General features: G+C 50.7%; 1 protein-coding gene across 5 annotated transcripts in view; it reads left to right on the top strand.

Annotated features, from left to right (window-relative positions):
- The window catches only part of LOC310919047 (protein CEPU-1), a 365748-nt gene that overhangs the window by 225953 nt on the left and 122031 nt on the right, over positions 1 to 17764 (top strand). For 3 of the 5 annotated variants that reach the window (XM_083878178.1, XM_083878180.1, XM_083878181.1), the window contains one exon: positions 389 to 473. In XM_083878178.1, coding sequence (XP_083734304.1) covers positions 389 to 473 — 85 coding nt within the window. Of the gene's footprint in view, positions 1 to 140; positions 474 to 17764 lie in introns of those variants that run through there. The other 2 variants (XM_083878179.1, XM_083878177.1) reach the window with 1 other exon arrangement.

The following is a 17764-nucleotide window of genomic DNA, read 5'->3' as shown; positions in this document are numbered from 1 at the left end:
CTGCTGCCCGAAGAACCGGCTCGCCCGGCACCTTTGCCACTTCTCCTCCTCCTCTTCCTCCTCCTCCCCCCGGCCCTCCCGTCCTCCTCCCTCGCCCGAGGACAGCGGGACTCCCTCCGATGCCGCTCGGCAGGCTCAGCGCTCGCAGCCAGCCTTGCCGGGGGCTCTCCTGATCTCCGTGGAGCTCCGCAGCGCTCGCCCCGGTGGTTTTGCTCCCCCCCATCCCTCCTCTCCACCCGCCCCTTTCCCCCTTTTCGCCTTGTCGGGTGTGTTTTTTGCCTGTCGGAAAAGTCCCCGCTGCCCAGGATGGGGGTCGGTGGGTGCTTGGCCCTGCCCTGGAGGTGCCTGGTCGTCCTCTGTCTCAGGCTGCTCTTCCTTGTGCCCGCAGGAGTGCCCGTGCGCAGCGGAGATGCCACCTTCCCCAAAGCCATGGACAACGTGACAGTGCGGCAAGGGGAGAGCGCCACGCTCAGGTAGGAGCAGCTGCGATGGAGCCTGGGGGGGGTCGGGGGGTCCTGCTCGCCTGGTGGCTTTTTTGGGGGGACGTGCCTCAGTTTCCCCCGCGGGGAATGATGCGCCGTGCCGGTTTGGAGGTGTAAGATGGTACCGGGCAGAGAGCTGAGATTGGAGTGCCCGGGGAATGGGTTTGGGCTCAGCCCTCCCAGTTGTCTTCGGGAAAGTTACTGGGGGATGAAAAATAAGGGAGTGTGGTTCCCTTTTGGCGCCCTGCCCCACAGCAGAACGAGGCGGGGGCTGCGTTGCTGTGTCGGTGCCGTGGCTCGGGCAGATAAATCCTGCTCTGCTCCCGGAGTGCAGAGCCCGGGGTGTCTTCATCCCTGTCAGACTGCCCCAGCCTGGGGAAAAGGGGAGGTTTTGACCTCCTGGTGTGGATTTGTGCCTTTTTCTCGTGTCCAGACCTGCTGGAATGGGGAAGTGCAGGATGGGGCTGGCTCCGGACAGGTGGATGCTCCATTCCTTAAAAATCCCCTTGCTCCAGAGGCAGGAGGTTGGTGCTCCTGGCACCATTCCCTCCCTGGGAAGGGCTGGGCGTTGCACCAGGGTCCTGTCCCCTGCAGCAGCAGCAGATCCAAGGGGTGCTCAGGGGCTGCTGAGGAATCCATAATTCTGCTCAGCACAATTTTTGGGACGTCTTATACTACCCAGACGCTCGTCCCTGTCCTCACAGCCAGATGGGCGCAGTCATCCCAGAGGATGTTTGATGGGGAACATTAAAAATCAAAAGGCGGGTTTTAATTGCAGCGCTGGGAAGCGGCGCTTGCAACTCCAGCAATGCTCGGGAGCGACTTTTCTCCTCCGGAGCGTTGCATAGGTGACACCAACATCTGCGGGGACAGCTGGGTGTGTGCGGTGACACCACACTCCTGCTCTACACCAGCCAGCAGAGAGGGGCCGAGCCAGGGCAGGAAAACCAGCCCCGGGTGGGATTTTGGCAGGAATTTCCCTGCCAGGCAGTTGTTTGCAGATGAATTTTGTGTCCCCCCACAGCCCCTGAGTGTTCCTGGGAGAGTGGGAGCTGTGTCGTGGATGTTCCGCTGGGTTTGTCTTGCGTCATGGCACGGCTGGGCAAAGAGGCTGGAGAACGGGTGGCAGAGGGTGGAGGACAGAGTGTCTGGCTTAGGAATTTGAGGTTGGCTTTAAAAAGTAGTGGCTCCTTTTCTTTCCTGAATTGCTGTGTCCTCTCAAGTGCCAAAAATCCTACAGATCTGCTGTCAAAGGGGTGGGGTTTGGGTTACTGGGGGTCTGGGCAGTGAAACACACAGGGGGTGAGTGGGTGCTCTGTAAACTTCTGGGAAGAGGCTCTGGTGAGGGCCTGCACAGGGTTTGGGGCATAGATCAGGGATTTTAATCCACACCACGGATCGAGGTGCTCTGCCCTGGCACTGGGTGGTCGCTGGTGTTGGAGGAGAACAAAGGGAAGCTTGGGTGAGTCAGCAGGAGGGATTCTTCTCTCAGGGAGGGGACAAATCCTGCCCCTGGGAGGTGACTCTGGGCAGGGAAGGAGGACAGCCATGTGTCATCACCCCAGAGCTGCCTTGGGTGCATCCCACTAGAGCTGGGAGCTGGCCTGGTGGCAGGGGGTGTCCATGTCCCTTGACAGGTGTCAATACAGGTGTGCCCCAGGAGAGGAGCACATGAGTTTTGGGATGTGCAGCCTGTGCAGATGCCATTCCCACTGTGCTGGTGACATTCCTGCTGTCCTGCCTCTGGATTGCTCTTGGAAATTTATGGCTTGCTGCCACCGCCAGTGCTCTGCTGTGGTGACAGAGAGGTGCAGGAGTGTGGTTTTGCCTGGGCATTTGGAGGTGTTTCCCTGCTGGTTTGAGGTGGGAGCAGTTGGCCCGGCAGGCAGTGGGACATTGCTGCATCCCCTGGTCAGTCCCATTTGTGCTGTGCCATGGCAGGAGCCGGGAGGAGCAGAACATGTGAAAACCAGAGGAAATCAAGGAAGCATGAATCTTCCTGCCTGCTCCCCTCCCAGCCCGGCGTGCCCATCGATCTGTTGTGGAGGAGTTAACTTGTGCAGAATAGCAATGCTGCTACAAAGGCTCTGGCAGACCCCAGCCATGCTCCCAGCCACCTCCTGCCCAGCCCTGCATGGGTGGCAGTCAGGGAAGGGAAAAAAAATAAATCAGGTCTAATCCAATCCCACTCATTTCCATGCAAGGTGGGAGGATGGGGAGCTGCAGCCAAGGATTTGGAAGGAGAGATGTTTCTAGAGGTCCTTTCTTGGTGTTTCACAGATGCCAAAAGGGAAGAGCAAGCTGAAAACTCAGCAGCAGGAGTTGCTGTTTTCTCTGGGAGCACTTGGAAAGTCCTGTCCCCCACTCTTCCCAAGGGAGAGGCTTTGGCTGTTGGAAATAGGTTATTTTATCGGGGTGGCAGGTGCTGAGGAGCCTGAGAAGCTGTCGAGCAGCAGTGCCCTGCCAAGAGGCTCTTTTCAGCTCTGTCCCTCCGAGCAGAGCGAATTCAGTGCTGGGAAAAAAAGCTGGATTGAAAGCTGCAAGGAGACTTCTCTGTTGTAAAAGCTTTGCTCCCTTCAATCCACTGTAAGGAATCAGTTTAGGACCAGAGACATTGGAGATGTTCAGATATTTCCTTCTATCTCGTGATGTTTTCACTGGAGGGTACAGGCATGTTGTGGGTACCAGCACTTTAGATCACTGTCTTAAATTTAAATCAAGCTTTAGGTGTTGGGTTAGAGCTGCTGCCTGGGATAGGAGGGGCAGGATTTACTCCTGGATGCGGGAATAGGGAAAGGGTTTGAGGGTGTTGTGTCCAACAGTACAGCATTTTTACTGATGGATGTGTTGGTCCTGCCTTTGGGGTTACACTGAGGAGTTTTGTACAGGTGAAGGTCAGTTTTCTGTCCTTCCTTGTGTCCCCAAAGCACAGACTGTGAGGATGAGGCTGATCTTCATCCCCTCCCACCGTGTCCAGACAGCTCTGCCCTCACCAGCAGGAGAGGGCCCATCCTGAACTTCCATGCAGTGCTTGAACCGAGTCCAGGCACTGCTGAGACCTTTGGAGCAGCTCTCTGGGCACCAAGACAAATGGCTTGATTATGATTTCACTTTAATTGGCATCAGTCAGCGCTCTCCATGGCGAGGCTCTGACGTTCCCATCAGCAGCACAGGCGCCTGCATGGTGTCCCCCCGAACCCACCTGTGCTCCTCTCTCCATCTCCTCTGGTTTCCTTGGCAGGGTGATCCAATGCTTTCATTTGTTCCCCTCTTTGATTCCAACGCTAAAAGTCAAATCTGAGTTAAACATGAGGCAAAGCTTTTTTTTTAACCCTGACGTTTCCCGTGGTTTCCACTCAGGCTTTGAAAAGGGCTGTGAGCTTTGCCAATGAGCTCTGTCATTCTTTACCTAAGCCTGTTTTGCAAATTTATTTGGCCCCTGTTGTGCTCTTGAAATAATTTTGGGGAAATGATGACTTGGCTGTGAAACAAAACAAAATCAAGCATGTTTGTTTGATGGGTGCAAACAGAAAGTGGTTGTTTGCTAAGCAGAAAAGACTATTTTTCAGTGATGGGTCTGTTTTCTGTGACTCTGCTGCCCCATCTTTTCCCCCTTTATTCACAGGAATTTGCCTTGCTGTGTTTTTATTGTGTAATAGAAAAATAGGAACGGTCTCCAAGGGGTAAATGTGGTGTGTTCCATCACCCAGGTCCTGGGGGAGCCTCCGTGTCTCCCCCAGTGCTGTTCCTGCCAGGGTTTGAACGAGGGTGATCCTCGCTGAGGTTTTGGGCAGCTGCCTTTGTGGTTTGCAGTCAATGAGTGCAGAAATCCTGCTGGGGGAGGAGGGCAGGGGAGCCCATTCCAGGCTGTCTGTGCCTGGGAAAGCCTCGCCTGAGTCAGGGGGGCTCAAGAGCCGTGCCCAGCGCTGGGCTGGGCTCCTGGTGTGAGTAACAAAAGCCAGACAGGGCAGAGGATGAGGATGATGATGATGAAAGGGGCCAGCCCTGATTGCCAAACCTCCTCTGGTGGCTGCCCAGCTCTGTGTCCGTTTTGCTCCAGGCTCCCACTCCCACTCTGAGCTGCAAGAACCCCACTGGGGAGTGTTGCTTGTCCACCCTGTCCCACCAGCTGAGAACTCCCCAAGTTGGGTATTCCCATCTCCTGCCCAGCCAACTCCTCCCTTCCCTGCCCAACCACCACCTTCCTAATTCCCAGATCAGTGCTCATCTGCCTCTCCAGGGCTCAGACCTGTGGAAAACTCATCCCATTCCAGTGGTCTCCAAGCCCAGTACCTGGTAGTTTCTATCCTGCTGCAGTTATTTATTTCAGAGACTCCTGATTGCTTGCCTGCACATTTCCCAACCCCAAGCCCAAAGTGAGGGATATAGCTGGGGCTTGCAGAGGCCAAGGTGTAACACCTTTGCTTTTCTCAGTTCCTGAGCACTAAAGGAATTCTGAGCACCTGGGATGGGCTGGGAGCAGCTTCCAGCAGTCCTGTGGGGATGGGGTGAGGATGGAGCTAAGCTGCACACTCATGTCTTAACCCAAGTTAATTCCCCCAGTTCTCCAGCATCCACACCTTTGCCCTTCTCCTTCAAACCTCTCTCCTTTTCATCCTGAGGTTTAGGGAATAAATTCAGGGCTGTGGTGAACCCTCCTATATTAAGGCGAGGAAGGAGCAGAGCATGTTCTCCTGCATCCCTCATGGTGCCACTTCACTCCTGCCTCTCCTCTTCTTGTTGTTGCTGGGTCCTCCTTTCTGGTGGGGGTTTTGTCCCCACGTTCCTGGGGATGCCCCGTGGGGAGGCTGCAGGAGCCCCACGTGCAGGGTTTGTAGCTCACGAGCTGATTGCTTTGCTGGCAATGGCACGTTCCTGAGAGAGGAGTTTATTACTAAAGTGACATGTCAGCAAATCTCTGCCACCTCTCTCCCATCTCAGAGATGGAATCAGCTTAAAGTGGTGAAAAAAAAAATTGTCATATGCAAGGATTATTCTTTTTTTTTTTTTTTTTTTTTTTTTTTTTTTTTTTTTTTCTCCCTGAGTGCAATTTCCATCTGAGATGAGACAAGCTCCTGATTGCTGTGCCAGAGGAGGGTTTCCCTTTATAGCTTTCCTGGTTAGAGCTGCTGCCTCTGGTTCAGTGGAGCTGGGGTCTCCTAGGGGACAAGTGGGCTTTGGTGGGGCTGTCATCTCCATCCTGGCTCAAACATCTCACATCTGGAAAGGCTGAAGTCAAACAGACTTTACCTTGAGATGGGGAAAGGAGGCCAGAGCAGCCCCACAGGTGGCCAGTGGAGAGTTGCTGCTGTTTCTGATGGTTAAGGCAGGCTTAGGAAATGGATTTTCATTTTCCAGCCCTGCCCTCGGCTCCTCGAGTGACGTTGGGTGCCCTCCCAGGTCCTATAAATGTCTTGATTCGTGCACAGCAATTGCAACGCTTCCTTTCTCTGCTCCGTGAGTCATCTGCTTGCGTTGCAGTCTCTTTGTGGCAGGATTCATCCCTCTGCAAGGAAACTGCTCCGAGAATGTCCTACTGGAGGGCACCAGAGGTGTCCAACCCATGCCCTGCCCTTGCTTGGGGTGTGGAGAAGGGACTGGGAGATTCATTTGGGTGGATATGTCAGGGAATTGTCATTTTGGGGGTACCTGGTGTGTGGCTGGGGTACTGCAGAGCTGCTGGGAGGGGGGTTGATTAGGTGGGAGCTGAAGTAAAATCAGGGATATTGGGACTTGGGAAAGCAATGCCTCTATGGGGCTGCTCACAGCCCCAAAATCTGCTCTGGAGCTGCCTCACCAAACCCATGAGCTGATTTAAGCCTGGGACCTGAGCACTTGTGGGTGCCAATCCAAGGGATGTCACCTGGCCTCACCTCTGGCCTTTGGCTGTCTGATGTGTGTCCCCATGCCACCCTGCAGAGCCCTTTGAGCCCCGCTGCTGCTGGCCCTGCAGCCCTGAACTGGCAGCTCCACATTTATTAACAGAGGTGGCTTGGGATATGGGTCATCTTCAGCTTGCCCAAGTCTTTGTCATTCTGTTGGCTTCATTGGAGTTACTCCAGTTTATGCTGTTGGAAAAATCCTTTTCTTGATCAGACAGAGTTGTTTTCCTCCCCCCAGACCTGCCAAAACCTGCCACTTTGAACTCAGACACCCTTATTTTCCTTCAGAGGGAAAAATCAGGAAGGAACTAATCTACAACCACATCAGTGGGAGCCTGGGCTAATAGAAATTGTAATGAGAACCCAGAGCCAAACAAACAGGCAAATGGGGAAAATGCAATCCCACCAATGCGACAGAGAGATTTGTGCCAGCAAAGGGGCTGATCCAGTGCTCATTAATGTCACCACGAGTCTTTATCCCAACTGTAATGGACTGGGGATCAGGTTGGAAGACAGCATTTCAGTCTTGCTACAATATGCAGGCTGTTAACGGGTTGTGTGTGGAATAGCAATGTGGAATTCCTTCTCCTCGGGGTTTGCTCCTTGTTGCATGCGGCACCTTTGCAAAGCAAGTGGGAAATTCCTTCTGCTCTCCTTGGGATTTAGTTCTCGGAGGTGCAAGGCTGTGAAGGAGCCAAGTCTGAGGCTAAAGCTTAGCTGTCTGGTTGCTGCAGCGTCTGTGGAACCGCCAACAGCATCTCCATCATGAGGAGATTAAAAATCCTGGTTTAAATAAGGATTCTTCTGCTGCCGGGGAGGGGTGTTGGCTGTCACCGCCACAGTCACGCTGGGAAGCATCCTGAGTTTGTGTGCAAAGTGAGGAGGCAGATGGGTGGCTATGGAAAAATCTGCAGGCAAACTTGACTTTGCAGCTGGATTCTCCCCTGGAAAAACCAGGGAGAGGTTTGAGACAAGGTCTGGGGAGCTGAGCCTGGTCTGGAGGTGGGGACACCTTTGGGGACAGCGCTGAATGGGAAAGGACACCAAGGGTCAAACGGGAGATGAGTGAGTCCAGTTCTGCATGTCAATGAGGACAGAGTAAATAAGGGATAAAACCACCTTCCAACATGAGCAGCTGGTGAAATATCACAGGATTTTTTTCCCAGAGATGGGAGATTTTGACCGGCTCTGTGCCTGCAACCATAAACGGCTCTGACACCTGTGTCTGTTTTATCAGACACATGCAGAGCCCCGGCCATGATCCAAACATTCATTACTTGGGATTTTTTGAGTCTCTTTTTCCCTTTTTTTTTTTTTTTTTGTCGTGGTGGGATCATTATTTTCGCAGCTTCACATCCTCAGTTCAGCAAAACCAGCCTGTTTTTCAGCCTCATGGTTTTTACACATCTCTAATAAGAAGCATGAGAGGAAGCTGTTGAGAAAAGCAAATTCTCAAAGGTATGAAAGGAGAGCAGGGCAGCTCCAGGCTCCAAGACACTTCCAAATCTCAAGATACTTTGGACCTACAGATAGACACAGCACTCATATTTGAAGGCATATTTGGGTTCTTATCCTTCAGTCCTCCAAATTCAGTCAATTTTATGTGTAGGGCTTTATTCTTTAAATAACCTTTAAAAACATAAAGATAACTTTTAATTATCTTCCATCCCTTTTCTTCTCTTACAGTCCAGTAGAAAGCTCTTGATGAGCTCAAAGTAAGGGTGAATGAGGTGAAAATTCAAGGAATAATTTTCCAAGTCCTTTCTCTTCCATTACTATTCAGCAGGAGTTGGGAGAGCACCTGCTTCTACTTTCATTCAAAAATTTCACACTTTAATCATTTGTTAAATAAGAAAATACTTTTTCTTTTTTTAAATTCAAGCCCAGATATTTTTATTAAACAATAAATTTCTTTCTTGCGTACCTTGACTGGAAAGGATTTGACTTAGAATTCCCTTGTGGGGAAGAGGGCAGGTTCGGGTTTGCTTGGAAAAATATTATTTCTTTCCTTTTATCTGAGTTTGTGAGTTCAGTGAAACATCTTCTCAAATGTTACAAGAAGTTCTCTGATGAAGCTGAAGCAAGATTTGGGGTTTAAAAGTGTTTTATATGAAATAGTGAAATTCTGATTTCATTCAGCCTCAGAAGGGAAGGCTTTCTGAACACACAGAGTTTCCCTTCAGCTGAAAACAAATCTTTCCCTACTCACCTCTAAACTGCTTCGCATCTCGGGTCAATCATTACCACTGTTTGGAAGAGCTGCTCGCTCTGTTTTGAATCAGACAAAGTTTATATTGAATGATGTTTTCCAAGGCCAAATTTCCAGCTGGCCAAGGCACATCACGACCCTGTTTGCTCTGCAAATTTTCGCAGTGTGGGAGTCAGGGCAAAACGTGGCAGCGTTGGGAGGGAGCAGTTTGGAGGTTCCTCATGGTGTGTGTGTGTGCAAGTGATGTGATTTAGTCCTCTACAAATATGAGGAGCCAAAGGTTTCTTGTTAGCCTTGACTGGTGGAATTAAAGAGTTTCTTCCCTCTCTTGTACTCTGTGGCAGGGCAGGATGTGGGGCTCAGTCTCCTCTCACGAGTAATGAGTGATAGAGCAAGAGGAAAAGGCCTCAGATTGCACCAGGGGAGGTTTAGTTTGGATATTAGGGACTATTTCTGTACCAAAAGGGCTGAGAAGCACTGGAATGGGCTGCCTGGGGCAGTGGTAAAGTCCTTATCCTTGGAGGGATTTAAAACCTGTGTGCATCTGGCACTTGGGGACACAGGCGAATGGTGGCCTGGGGGAATGGCTGGAGTTGATGGTCTTAGAAATCTTTTCCAGCATGAACAATTCTGCAGTGGGAAAGTCGAAATCCCATCTTGGGTTGTTATTGCTTCGTCATGGAGGTGGCTGGTCAGGGGAGAGGCTTTCACTGGTGCATGTCAGCTGGGTTCCTAAATTTCTCCTGTTGTCCTTGTCTCTCGGAGGATGGCAGCTGCAATTTCCTTGCTGGTTCCAAGCCAGCAGCTTGCAGACTGTTGACATTGCTCAGCAGACACGGGGCCTTCACCTCGGACACCTCTGTGAGTCTGAAAACAACACAGACATTTTTGGCCATCCCGAGGTGCTCCCAGTGACCTCCATTCATTCGAGTGGCACTGCCTGAAATAATCTGAACTGCTGAAGGGATCACAAGGGTGATCAGCATCCTCTTGGTCCTTCTAGAAAAGACTGCAAGCTTTGGTGCATTGTTTGGAGGAACTTCACCCACCTGGATGTGTCTGACCCTGTGGGGTGAGTGGGAGCTGCAGGATGATCATTTTGCAGGTTTGGTGGGGAGAAAAGGTGCAGGTGATGCTTTGAGCAAAGGGCTGTGCCACCCACACTGCAAAGGGAGGCTGGAGAGGCACCATGGGGCTGCAGAATGAGCACGCCGGGGACGTGTCAGCTCTTCCTCTCAGCTTCCCTCCGCAGCGCCAACTGTCAGTAATTTAACTAACGTTTTGTAAATAAATGTGGCATTCGGACAGCTGTCACCGCGCCTGTTATAAACACTCCCTTTGTCACTAAGAGCTGGCAGTGCTGCTCCGTTTCCCCTGCAAATGCAGCCACCACTGCCAGTTCAGCTCCCCAATCCAGGGCTGTCAAGGAATCACAGGCCGGGTGGTGGCCGGGACGCCGCAGCTTCTCACAGGGAGTCTGGAGAGGTGCTGCCAGGGCCTGGTGTGAGGGCAGCTTTTGCATCTCAAAAATAAATAAACGGCCTGAGCAGCGAGCAAGAAAACCCATCAGAATGTGGCTGTAGGGCTGGTTCCCAGCCAGGAGCCCGGGCAGTCCAGCTGCAGTGTCAGTGGTGGCACTTGGTCCTGCTGCCATCTCATCCTGGTCCCGTGGGAAGTGCTGAGAGGATGAGGAGGAGCTCAGATAGACTCAGGGTTTGATGTGCCAAGGGAGTGATTTGGTATGGGCATCGTAGATGCTTTTCACTTTGAGCAACCTGGTCTAGTGGAAGGTGTCCCTGCCCATGGCAGGGAGTTGGATTCAGATGAGCTCTAAGGTTGTTTCCACCCCAAACCGCTCTGGGATTCTATGAAAAGTGGGCTACTCATTCATCAGGATTTGATTTGGTGAATTTGGAGTCTCTGGGACTGGTTGGATTTGAGTGGTGAGATCAGCCCTTTGAGATCTGCCCTCTGCTCATCAGCCTTGCTCGGCACCCTTGTCCTGTCAGGAGCAGATTCTACACCTTCAGGCAGTCAGGAGGCTTCTCCTACTGATGAACAGGACTGGCCCAGGGTGCCCAGAAAAGTCATGGCTGCTCCAGCCCTGGAAGTGTCCAAGGCAGGTTTGATGGGGCTTGGAGCACCCTGGGATAGTGGAAGGTGTCCCTGCCTGTGGCAGGGTGTGGAATAAGATGGTCTTTAAGGTCAAATCCATCCGAAAACACATGGGGATTCTATGAGCCTGGAGAAAGGATGCTGTTAGATTTCTCCTTCTCTGTGCTGCTTTTCCTCTCTCATCTTTCCAGGACCTGCATCTCCAAACCCCCTTTCCCTGGATTTTCTGTCCTGGTGCAGGGTAGTTTAACTTCCAGCTGTCAGCACCTATGGCCTGGCTGTGCTGCAGCTCTGGGTGATGCAGACAGTACAGAAATCAGCACATGACATCTCTCTCCCTCTAAGCTGCTGTAAAATTAGCTTCATCTCAAGTGGCAGAAAATGATCATATCCTCGCTTGAGGGCAATGAAGAATATTCCTGAGTCACTGCTAGTGATGAAACAGGCAGAAAATCCAGAGTGATACACAGCTGCCCACTCAGTTCTAATCGCTGAGGCCATTTGCTGCTGCAGAGCCTCAAGACACAGCTTCCTCCTCCTCTCCCTCCCTTTCATCCATCACTCCCCATCGCGGCCAGGGCTGCAGATCCCAGCAGGAGCAGAGCAATTTCCCGTCCCACCAGCAAGGCTGCAGGCTGTGAGCAGTGTGTCTTCCTTCCCTGTTCTCCTGAGAGGAGGGGAGGGGGTCAAAGCTTCCCTTTCTGAAAGGAATCAGAGGGAAAAAAATGGAGCCTCTCCTCCTCAGGTCTCATCCTTCCACACTGTGATCCTGCAGTCTGGGCAAAACTCTCCTCTGAGCTCAACCTCCTCTCCACAAATTTTTCCTGCTGTCTCTGAAGCAGCTGCTGTGCCCACGAGGATATTTCCTTTTTGTCTTTCTCCTGCATCAGCTTTAGTTCAAAGCCATCTCCCTGGATTTTTATGTCTTGGATAAAGCCACCCTCTTCCCCTACAACTGCCAGCTCAGTGCTTGGGAAGCCTCTTGCCAAAATTGCTGGCAACTAAGGCCAAAAAAAAAAAAAAAAAAAAACTTCAAAACAGGGATGATCAGAAGCAAAGTGCTGTAATCCTTCTCTGCCTTGCATATGCTTCCTGACAGTGTGGTAATGGGAAGGATTCCTTGAAAGATGTTTCCTGCAAACCCTGCTTCTCCCAAATTCAGATGGAAGCCCCCCACACTCTGGGGGCAGGTTGGAGGTTCTGAATTTCCTCCTCCTCCTGTTTTTCCACGTGGCTCCATCACCTTATTCAGCAGCGTTTAGAGGGAAAACCGCAACAATCCTGCAGTTCATCGGGTGTTTGAATGAACACTCTTTTCTTCCAGTCAGGGCTTGTCAGTATTTATCCCTTAACCTGGTTTTCAGATGTTCTCTATCCTGCAGATTTGCGGGATATGCTATTCACACAGAACTCTCCTGGTGTCAGGCTTCTGCTAGGATCGCTTCACCGCTCCCGCCAGCCTGCCACGGGAATTAAACAGCCCTGGCAGCAGAACAGGGAGAAATGTGTCGGAGCACAGGGCTCCTGCCAGTGTCAAACAAAAATATTGCACAAGCTCGCTTCCCTCCCCCTGGAAATTGCTGCACCAGCACGACTTTCCCGCACTGGTCGACCAAATCTGGGCAGTATTTTTGTGAATCTTGCTCCCTTCCATAATCCCAGACAGCTCTGCACTCTGGGCAGTTATTTGTCAGCACAAGCAGGTGCAGAGCTGCAGGACATGGGCTGAGCATCTTGCTTTGGTGGTTATTCCAGCACACGGCCGCTTTATCCTCCTGTCAGGCAGCACCAGCAGCTTAATTTCCTGTTTGCCTCGTCTCTTTCCCCAAAAAACACTGTCTGGGATGGTGCATTTTGGGTCAGGTTCAGCAGGAGAGCAGTGTCAAAATGAGTGTAGGGATGGGGATTTTGGGGGTTGAGTGTTGTAACAAAGCACCCCCTGAGCATGATTCATTCTGCACGTGTCAGCCTTGCACACACAGAGACCAAATTTGTGTGTGTTTATTGTGGGTTCATAGGAATGCTCAGGCTGGAAAGGGCCTTAAAGATAATCTAGTGCTAATCCCCAATATGTAAATAAATACCTATATTTAGATGCAAAAAAGGTAAAAAATATAAATACATTTTTAAAAGATAAATGTATTTATATTTATATGCCCTGTGAACAAAGGTACAAGTGGGGAGGAGTAATTCATGCAGATACCTGGTGAGAGAGGCAGGACACAGGGATAAAGGCAGGAGAGATGGAACAGATGGCAAGCCTGGATGCCACAGCCATAACCTGGAAAAGTGTTTCCGTGGAAAAGCAGCACTGGGGGCTCCTTTTGGGTGAGGTGAGGGGACAATCCTGTTGGTAAATGCTCCAATCTTCTCTCCTGGTGCTGCCAACTGCTGCTTGTTTCCCCTGCTGCAGGTCTGAAACCACCCCACTAACCACTGGCATAATCAGGGGATGACTTTGTTTGTGGTATTCAGTTATTTATTTTTTTCCTGGCTTGAAAAGGAAGAAATAACATTGGATTTTGAGTAGCAATGGAGGGAAATGAGATCTGCTCATCAGTTGCCTTCTCCTTCCTCGTGTCCCCATAAATAACCCTCCTCACTCGGAGACTGCTCAGCTCCTATGCAGGGAACAGAGATGGTTTTGGACTTTTATTTTTTTGCAGTGGCTGGGGGGTCCCTTCCCTTTCATATCCTGCCTGTGGTTCCCCTCCTCAGAGCCCGCTCCTTCCCAGGGCTGCTGTAGGTAAAGCAGTTTCCCTTGCCTGGTGCAACAAAGGAGAATGGCTTCCCACTGCCATAGGGCAGGGTTAGAAGGGATGTTGGGAAGAAATTCTTCCCTGTGATGGTGCTGAGGCCCTCGCAACGGCTTCCCAGAGAAGTTGTGGCTGCCTTATCCCTAAAAGTCTTCCAGGCCAGGTTGGATGGGGCTTGGAATAACCTGGGATAGTAGAAGGTGTCCCTGCCCATGGCAGGGGATAGGACTGGATGACCTTTAAGCTTCTAATCCAAACAGTTATGTGATCCCGTGATTCCAAGGATTTGGGGCTAGGCTTACATGCAGTTTAGCCTGGCTCTGGCTGTATCTCATCTGCCTAAAAGTCATCCACACCCTCTTTGTGGATTCATGGAAGAAAAGGTCAGGTGTCCCTTTTCCTCTTCACCATTCCTGCTGGCTTTTGTGAACCAGCTGCCTGGTTTTGGTCAGGTTTTACAGGGAGGACACATTCCTACAACTCCCATGAAAACAGTAAAGCTTGAGAGGGACCTCATTATTCCTCTGAAGGAATGACAAGAACGAGCCTCAACTCTCGTACGAGACACCTGAGAATCCGCGTGGGCGCTGGTGATGTGCAAAACTCGAGGGAAGAGGGAGCTCCAGCCTGGGCTTTGCATCATTTGAGGTTTAAAATGTGTGTAGGAAAACACACGTCTCCCATGCAATGTGTGGAACTGCTCATTAAATGCAGCAAGGAGCGCAGGTGGGGAGGGGTTGGGCGCTCCAGATTGTGCGTAAGGAAAACTGCAGAGCTGATGTTGTGTTGGTGGAGAGAAGCTGCCAGTCCTGGTGTCAAGGAGAAGAGACAAAAAGCTCAGGGCTTTTTGTGCTTAATTCTCCTGCTCTCAAATGGGGGATGCTGCACTGAGCTCGGCTGAATGGCAAGACTGCAACAGCTGGTGGCTGTGGCATTGCTGGAACGGGCTGGCTCACCCTTCCCTCCACTTTGAAAAAAATAAAATAAAGGCAAAAAAAAAAAAGGCACAAGAGCACTGACAAAAAAAAAAAAAAAATAATAAAGCCGGTAACTCGCTTTCCAGAAGTTCCTAATGCTGCAACAGGCAAAGCACAGGAGATAAAAGAAATATAAAAGCAAGGGAAAGAGGGGAAAAAAATGCATTTATGAGCTCTCAAACTAACAGCATGCAACTCTCATATTATTTTTCCTCCTTAGCCTTTGAAACAGAACAACGGCCTGGAGCCTTCTCGGCAGATGGACAATGTGCGTGCCTTAACCACTTAACAGCCATTAGCCTAATTTCACGTACTGGAGCCAAATTAAATAATAAGTAAGAGGCTATGAAAAGCTGGTTTGGAGGCTGCGTTACTGCCTTTCACTTGATAACCTTCTCATAAACAGATGCTCTCTCTCTACCCTATTAACCTTGTCTGAGAGCGGGGAGGGGGCTTCGGTGAGACAAACAAGCCAGACCTCGGTGGGGAGGGGGGAGATGAGCTGGAGGGGCCAGATGTGGGGGCTCGGCCTGTTTTGGAGGCTCCTCTCGTGTTTTATCCCCGATGCCCCCGGCTCTGGAGAGGGCCCTGAGCAAAGAGCCCGTTCTGCGGTTGCGCCCGGGTCACTGGAACGTGCCAAATGATTCATCTTGATCAGCGAGCCCATCTGTACCTGCTGGGCGAGGCTGCACCACCCGGAGCTGGAGTTGTGGACAAATCTGCTGTACTTGGAGGAGAGGGGAGATGGTGCTGATAGACACGAAAGGGGAGGTGGTCGCGAGATTTGGTGTCTAATCCCTCCCTGATTTTGGTTCAGGGGGGGCTGTTGTTTCCTCTGTCCTCCCTGTGCCACCAGCTCGCCCTTTCTGTGAAGTCATTTTGCTGCTCTCTGCCTCTTTCCCCTCCCTGCACTGAAATAGAAACAAAAGTACTTGCCTAAGCTCTGGGAATTTGAGAATATTAGCTTGCAAAATGCTTTTGACGCGGCTTTAGTGCTGGGAGGGTGAGGCAGGTGCAGGTGTGTGCAGAAAAGGTGTTCTGCATTTCTTCCTGGCTGCAAAGGTTTGGGAGTGGCTGCCCTAATTCCTCACCACCCCCCACCAACTCCTGCTCTGTGCTTTTGAGTCTCAACTTTAGACCTTTAGAAGTTTTCAGGGGATTATAGATGACCATGCAGCTATTTTTGGTGAAAGCTTTTATTTATTAAAAAGCCATCTTCCTTCATTAAGAAGATACATTGATGGGAAATAGATGAGTGGCTCTATTACTGGCGTCTGGTGTGCTGGGTGAGCCTGGGGCCGCTGAGATCGTGTGTTTTGTGCCCTCCCTTGATGCAAGAAACGTCCTGAATGGAGCCAAGAAACATTTAGTGCAGGAACAACCCAAAATTTGCTGCATCAGTCATCCCCTCACCCCACCTGCAGCATCCAAAGCCCTTGGATAGATGTGGGAAGGTTTGGTGCAAGATTTCCTGCAGTTCCTTGGTGCCAGCAGCAACTTGACTTTGCCTCTGTGTTGGTTTTCCTCCTTTGTCTGGGTTGTCACACAGGCTCTGATTTAATATGCAAAATCCATCCTCTGGCTGGCACAGAGGCCGATAAAACCGGGGTTCTTACAAGTTTACTTCATTTTAGTCCAAGTAGGAGTCAATGATTTGCTGCCTGTGGTGAGGACGTTTGGAAAGGCTTTGTGCTGAGTGGATTCTCTGAGGTTGAGATGAGGATGAATCTCATTTTCCTGTGGCCTTTTTCCCTCCGTGGGGCACTCGCAGCGTCCCTCTCCTGTACCTGGCTGCCTGTCTGCACTAGGCTTGCAGGTACTTAATGTCTTTGAGCCATCTGTTCCTCTGTCAAATTTAGTTAAAATTGGCCAAAGGCTTCGCGAATTATTGGGGAAGATTGCTAGACAGAGGTGTGCAGGTGAAAAGCACGATTGAATAAGCTCATCCCAGTAGGACTCAAGGCTAAAAATGTATCAGGGTATGTTATTTGGAGACAAGGCAGCTTGGAAAATGGGATCCATATCCAACCTTTCCCCAGCACTTGAGATATTAGATTTGAGTGTATTTTTTGGTGCTGTAGAAATCTCCTCGGTGGAGACGGACTTTGTCTTGGGTGGGATGTGGTGCATTATCTTTTATTTCTGGTAACATCTGGTTTCCTGTCCAAAATGAGCCCCATCCAAAGCACTGATCCCCACCCCAAGATACTGCAGTCTTTATTTTCAGGCAGCTGTTTGCTGAAGAGCTCCTCCACCAAGGGCTCTCTTAGCCTGAGTGAGATACTGACTTTGGGAGCTCAGCGTGCTCCTGTCAGAGACTGCTTTGTCCGTGTCTTAAACCAGGATGCTCAGATTCTGTCATGGATGTCGTGATTTTGTGCTCCTATAGATCCATCCAGAAATTTTGGCATCCAGAAATTACCTATCTGATCCCAGCAGGTCTTGGGAAGGTGAAAGGGACCAGCCCAACTCCCAGAGTCTCTTGTTGACTACAGGAGGATGTGGGCTAAGGGGGAAGAGAGAAAAGGCAAAGAGCTGGCAAAAATTCTGCCAAAAGCTTGATCCAGGAGAATTTCCATAGGAGCCCAGAAAAGCAGGAGCAGTCTGGGATACCTGCTGCTTTCACTGCAGTGTCTGAGGTGATGGATGGCTGTGTTTGTCCCCTTTGCAGTCACTGGGGGAGCAATGGGCCTTTTTGGGGTGCAATTTATCCCGGTCTAAGGCAGGTGTCTGAAATAGGTGGGACAGATTGTGTCCTAGCAGCGCCTCTTTCTCTCCATTTGCTGTGAAATGGGGTCCAAATGGCTGAACTTGGCTGGTGAGGTGATAAATCCCAGCCCCAGCATTTAGAGGAAGTCACAGGATCAGAATAGAAAATATCTAACATTGATCAGGTGCATTAGAGCCTCGTGAGGGTGTGGAGCAGCAAGAAAACACCTGGTACTGCACTAAGCAGAAACAGGGGAAGAAATGGCGCTTTTTTTTGGCAAGTTTTTGCATCCTGAGTCCATTTAAATCTCATGCCCGTAACTTCCAGGAGACTCAGCTAAGCAATTCTGCATGTGGCTTGTCATTAGGTGCCTCACCCAGCAACCTGCAAGTTCATTAGTATTCTTTTTAGTGCTAGCGAAATGTCTGAGCTGCATCTTTTCTGCATGAGAGGCTGAAACAGAGGCAGTAAAGGGAAAAAATCCGACTCCAGCTCTACGGAGACCACCCAGAGCGGGTCCCTTCTGCCAGCAAAGCTCTGCTCGTGTCAGTGTGGCAAAACCACAGGAGCACGATAAAAAACCCAACCCCAAAAGTAGTTGGGAAGAGAATTTGAGCTTCATATTTGCATCTG

This window comes from Zosterops lateralis (genome assembly GCF_965231275.1).
Source record: "Zosterops lateralis genome assembly, chromosome: 25".
NCBI lineage: Eukaryota > Metazoa > Chordata > Aves > Passeriformes > Zosteropidae > Zosterops > Zosterops lateralis.
Note: the sequence above shows the minus strand (reverse complement) of the source record. Positions and strands in the feature narration are given on the sequence as shown.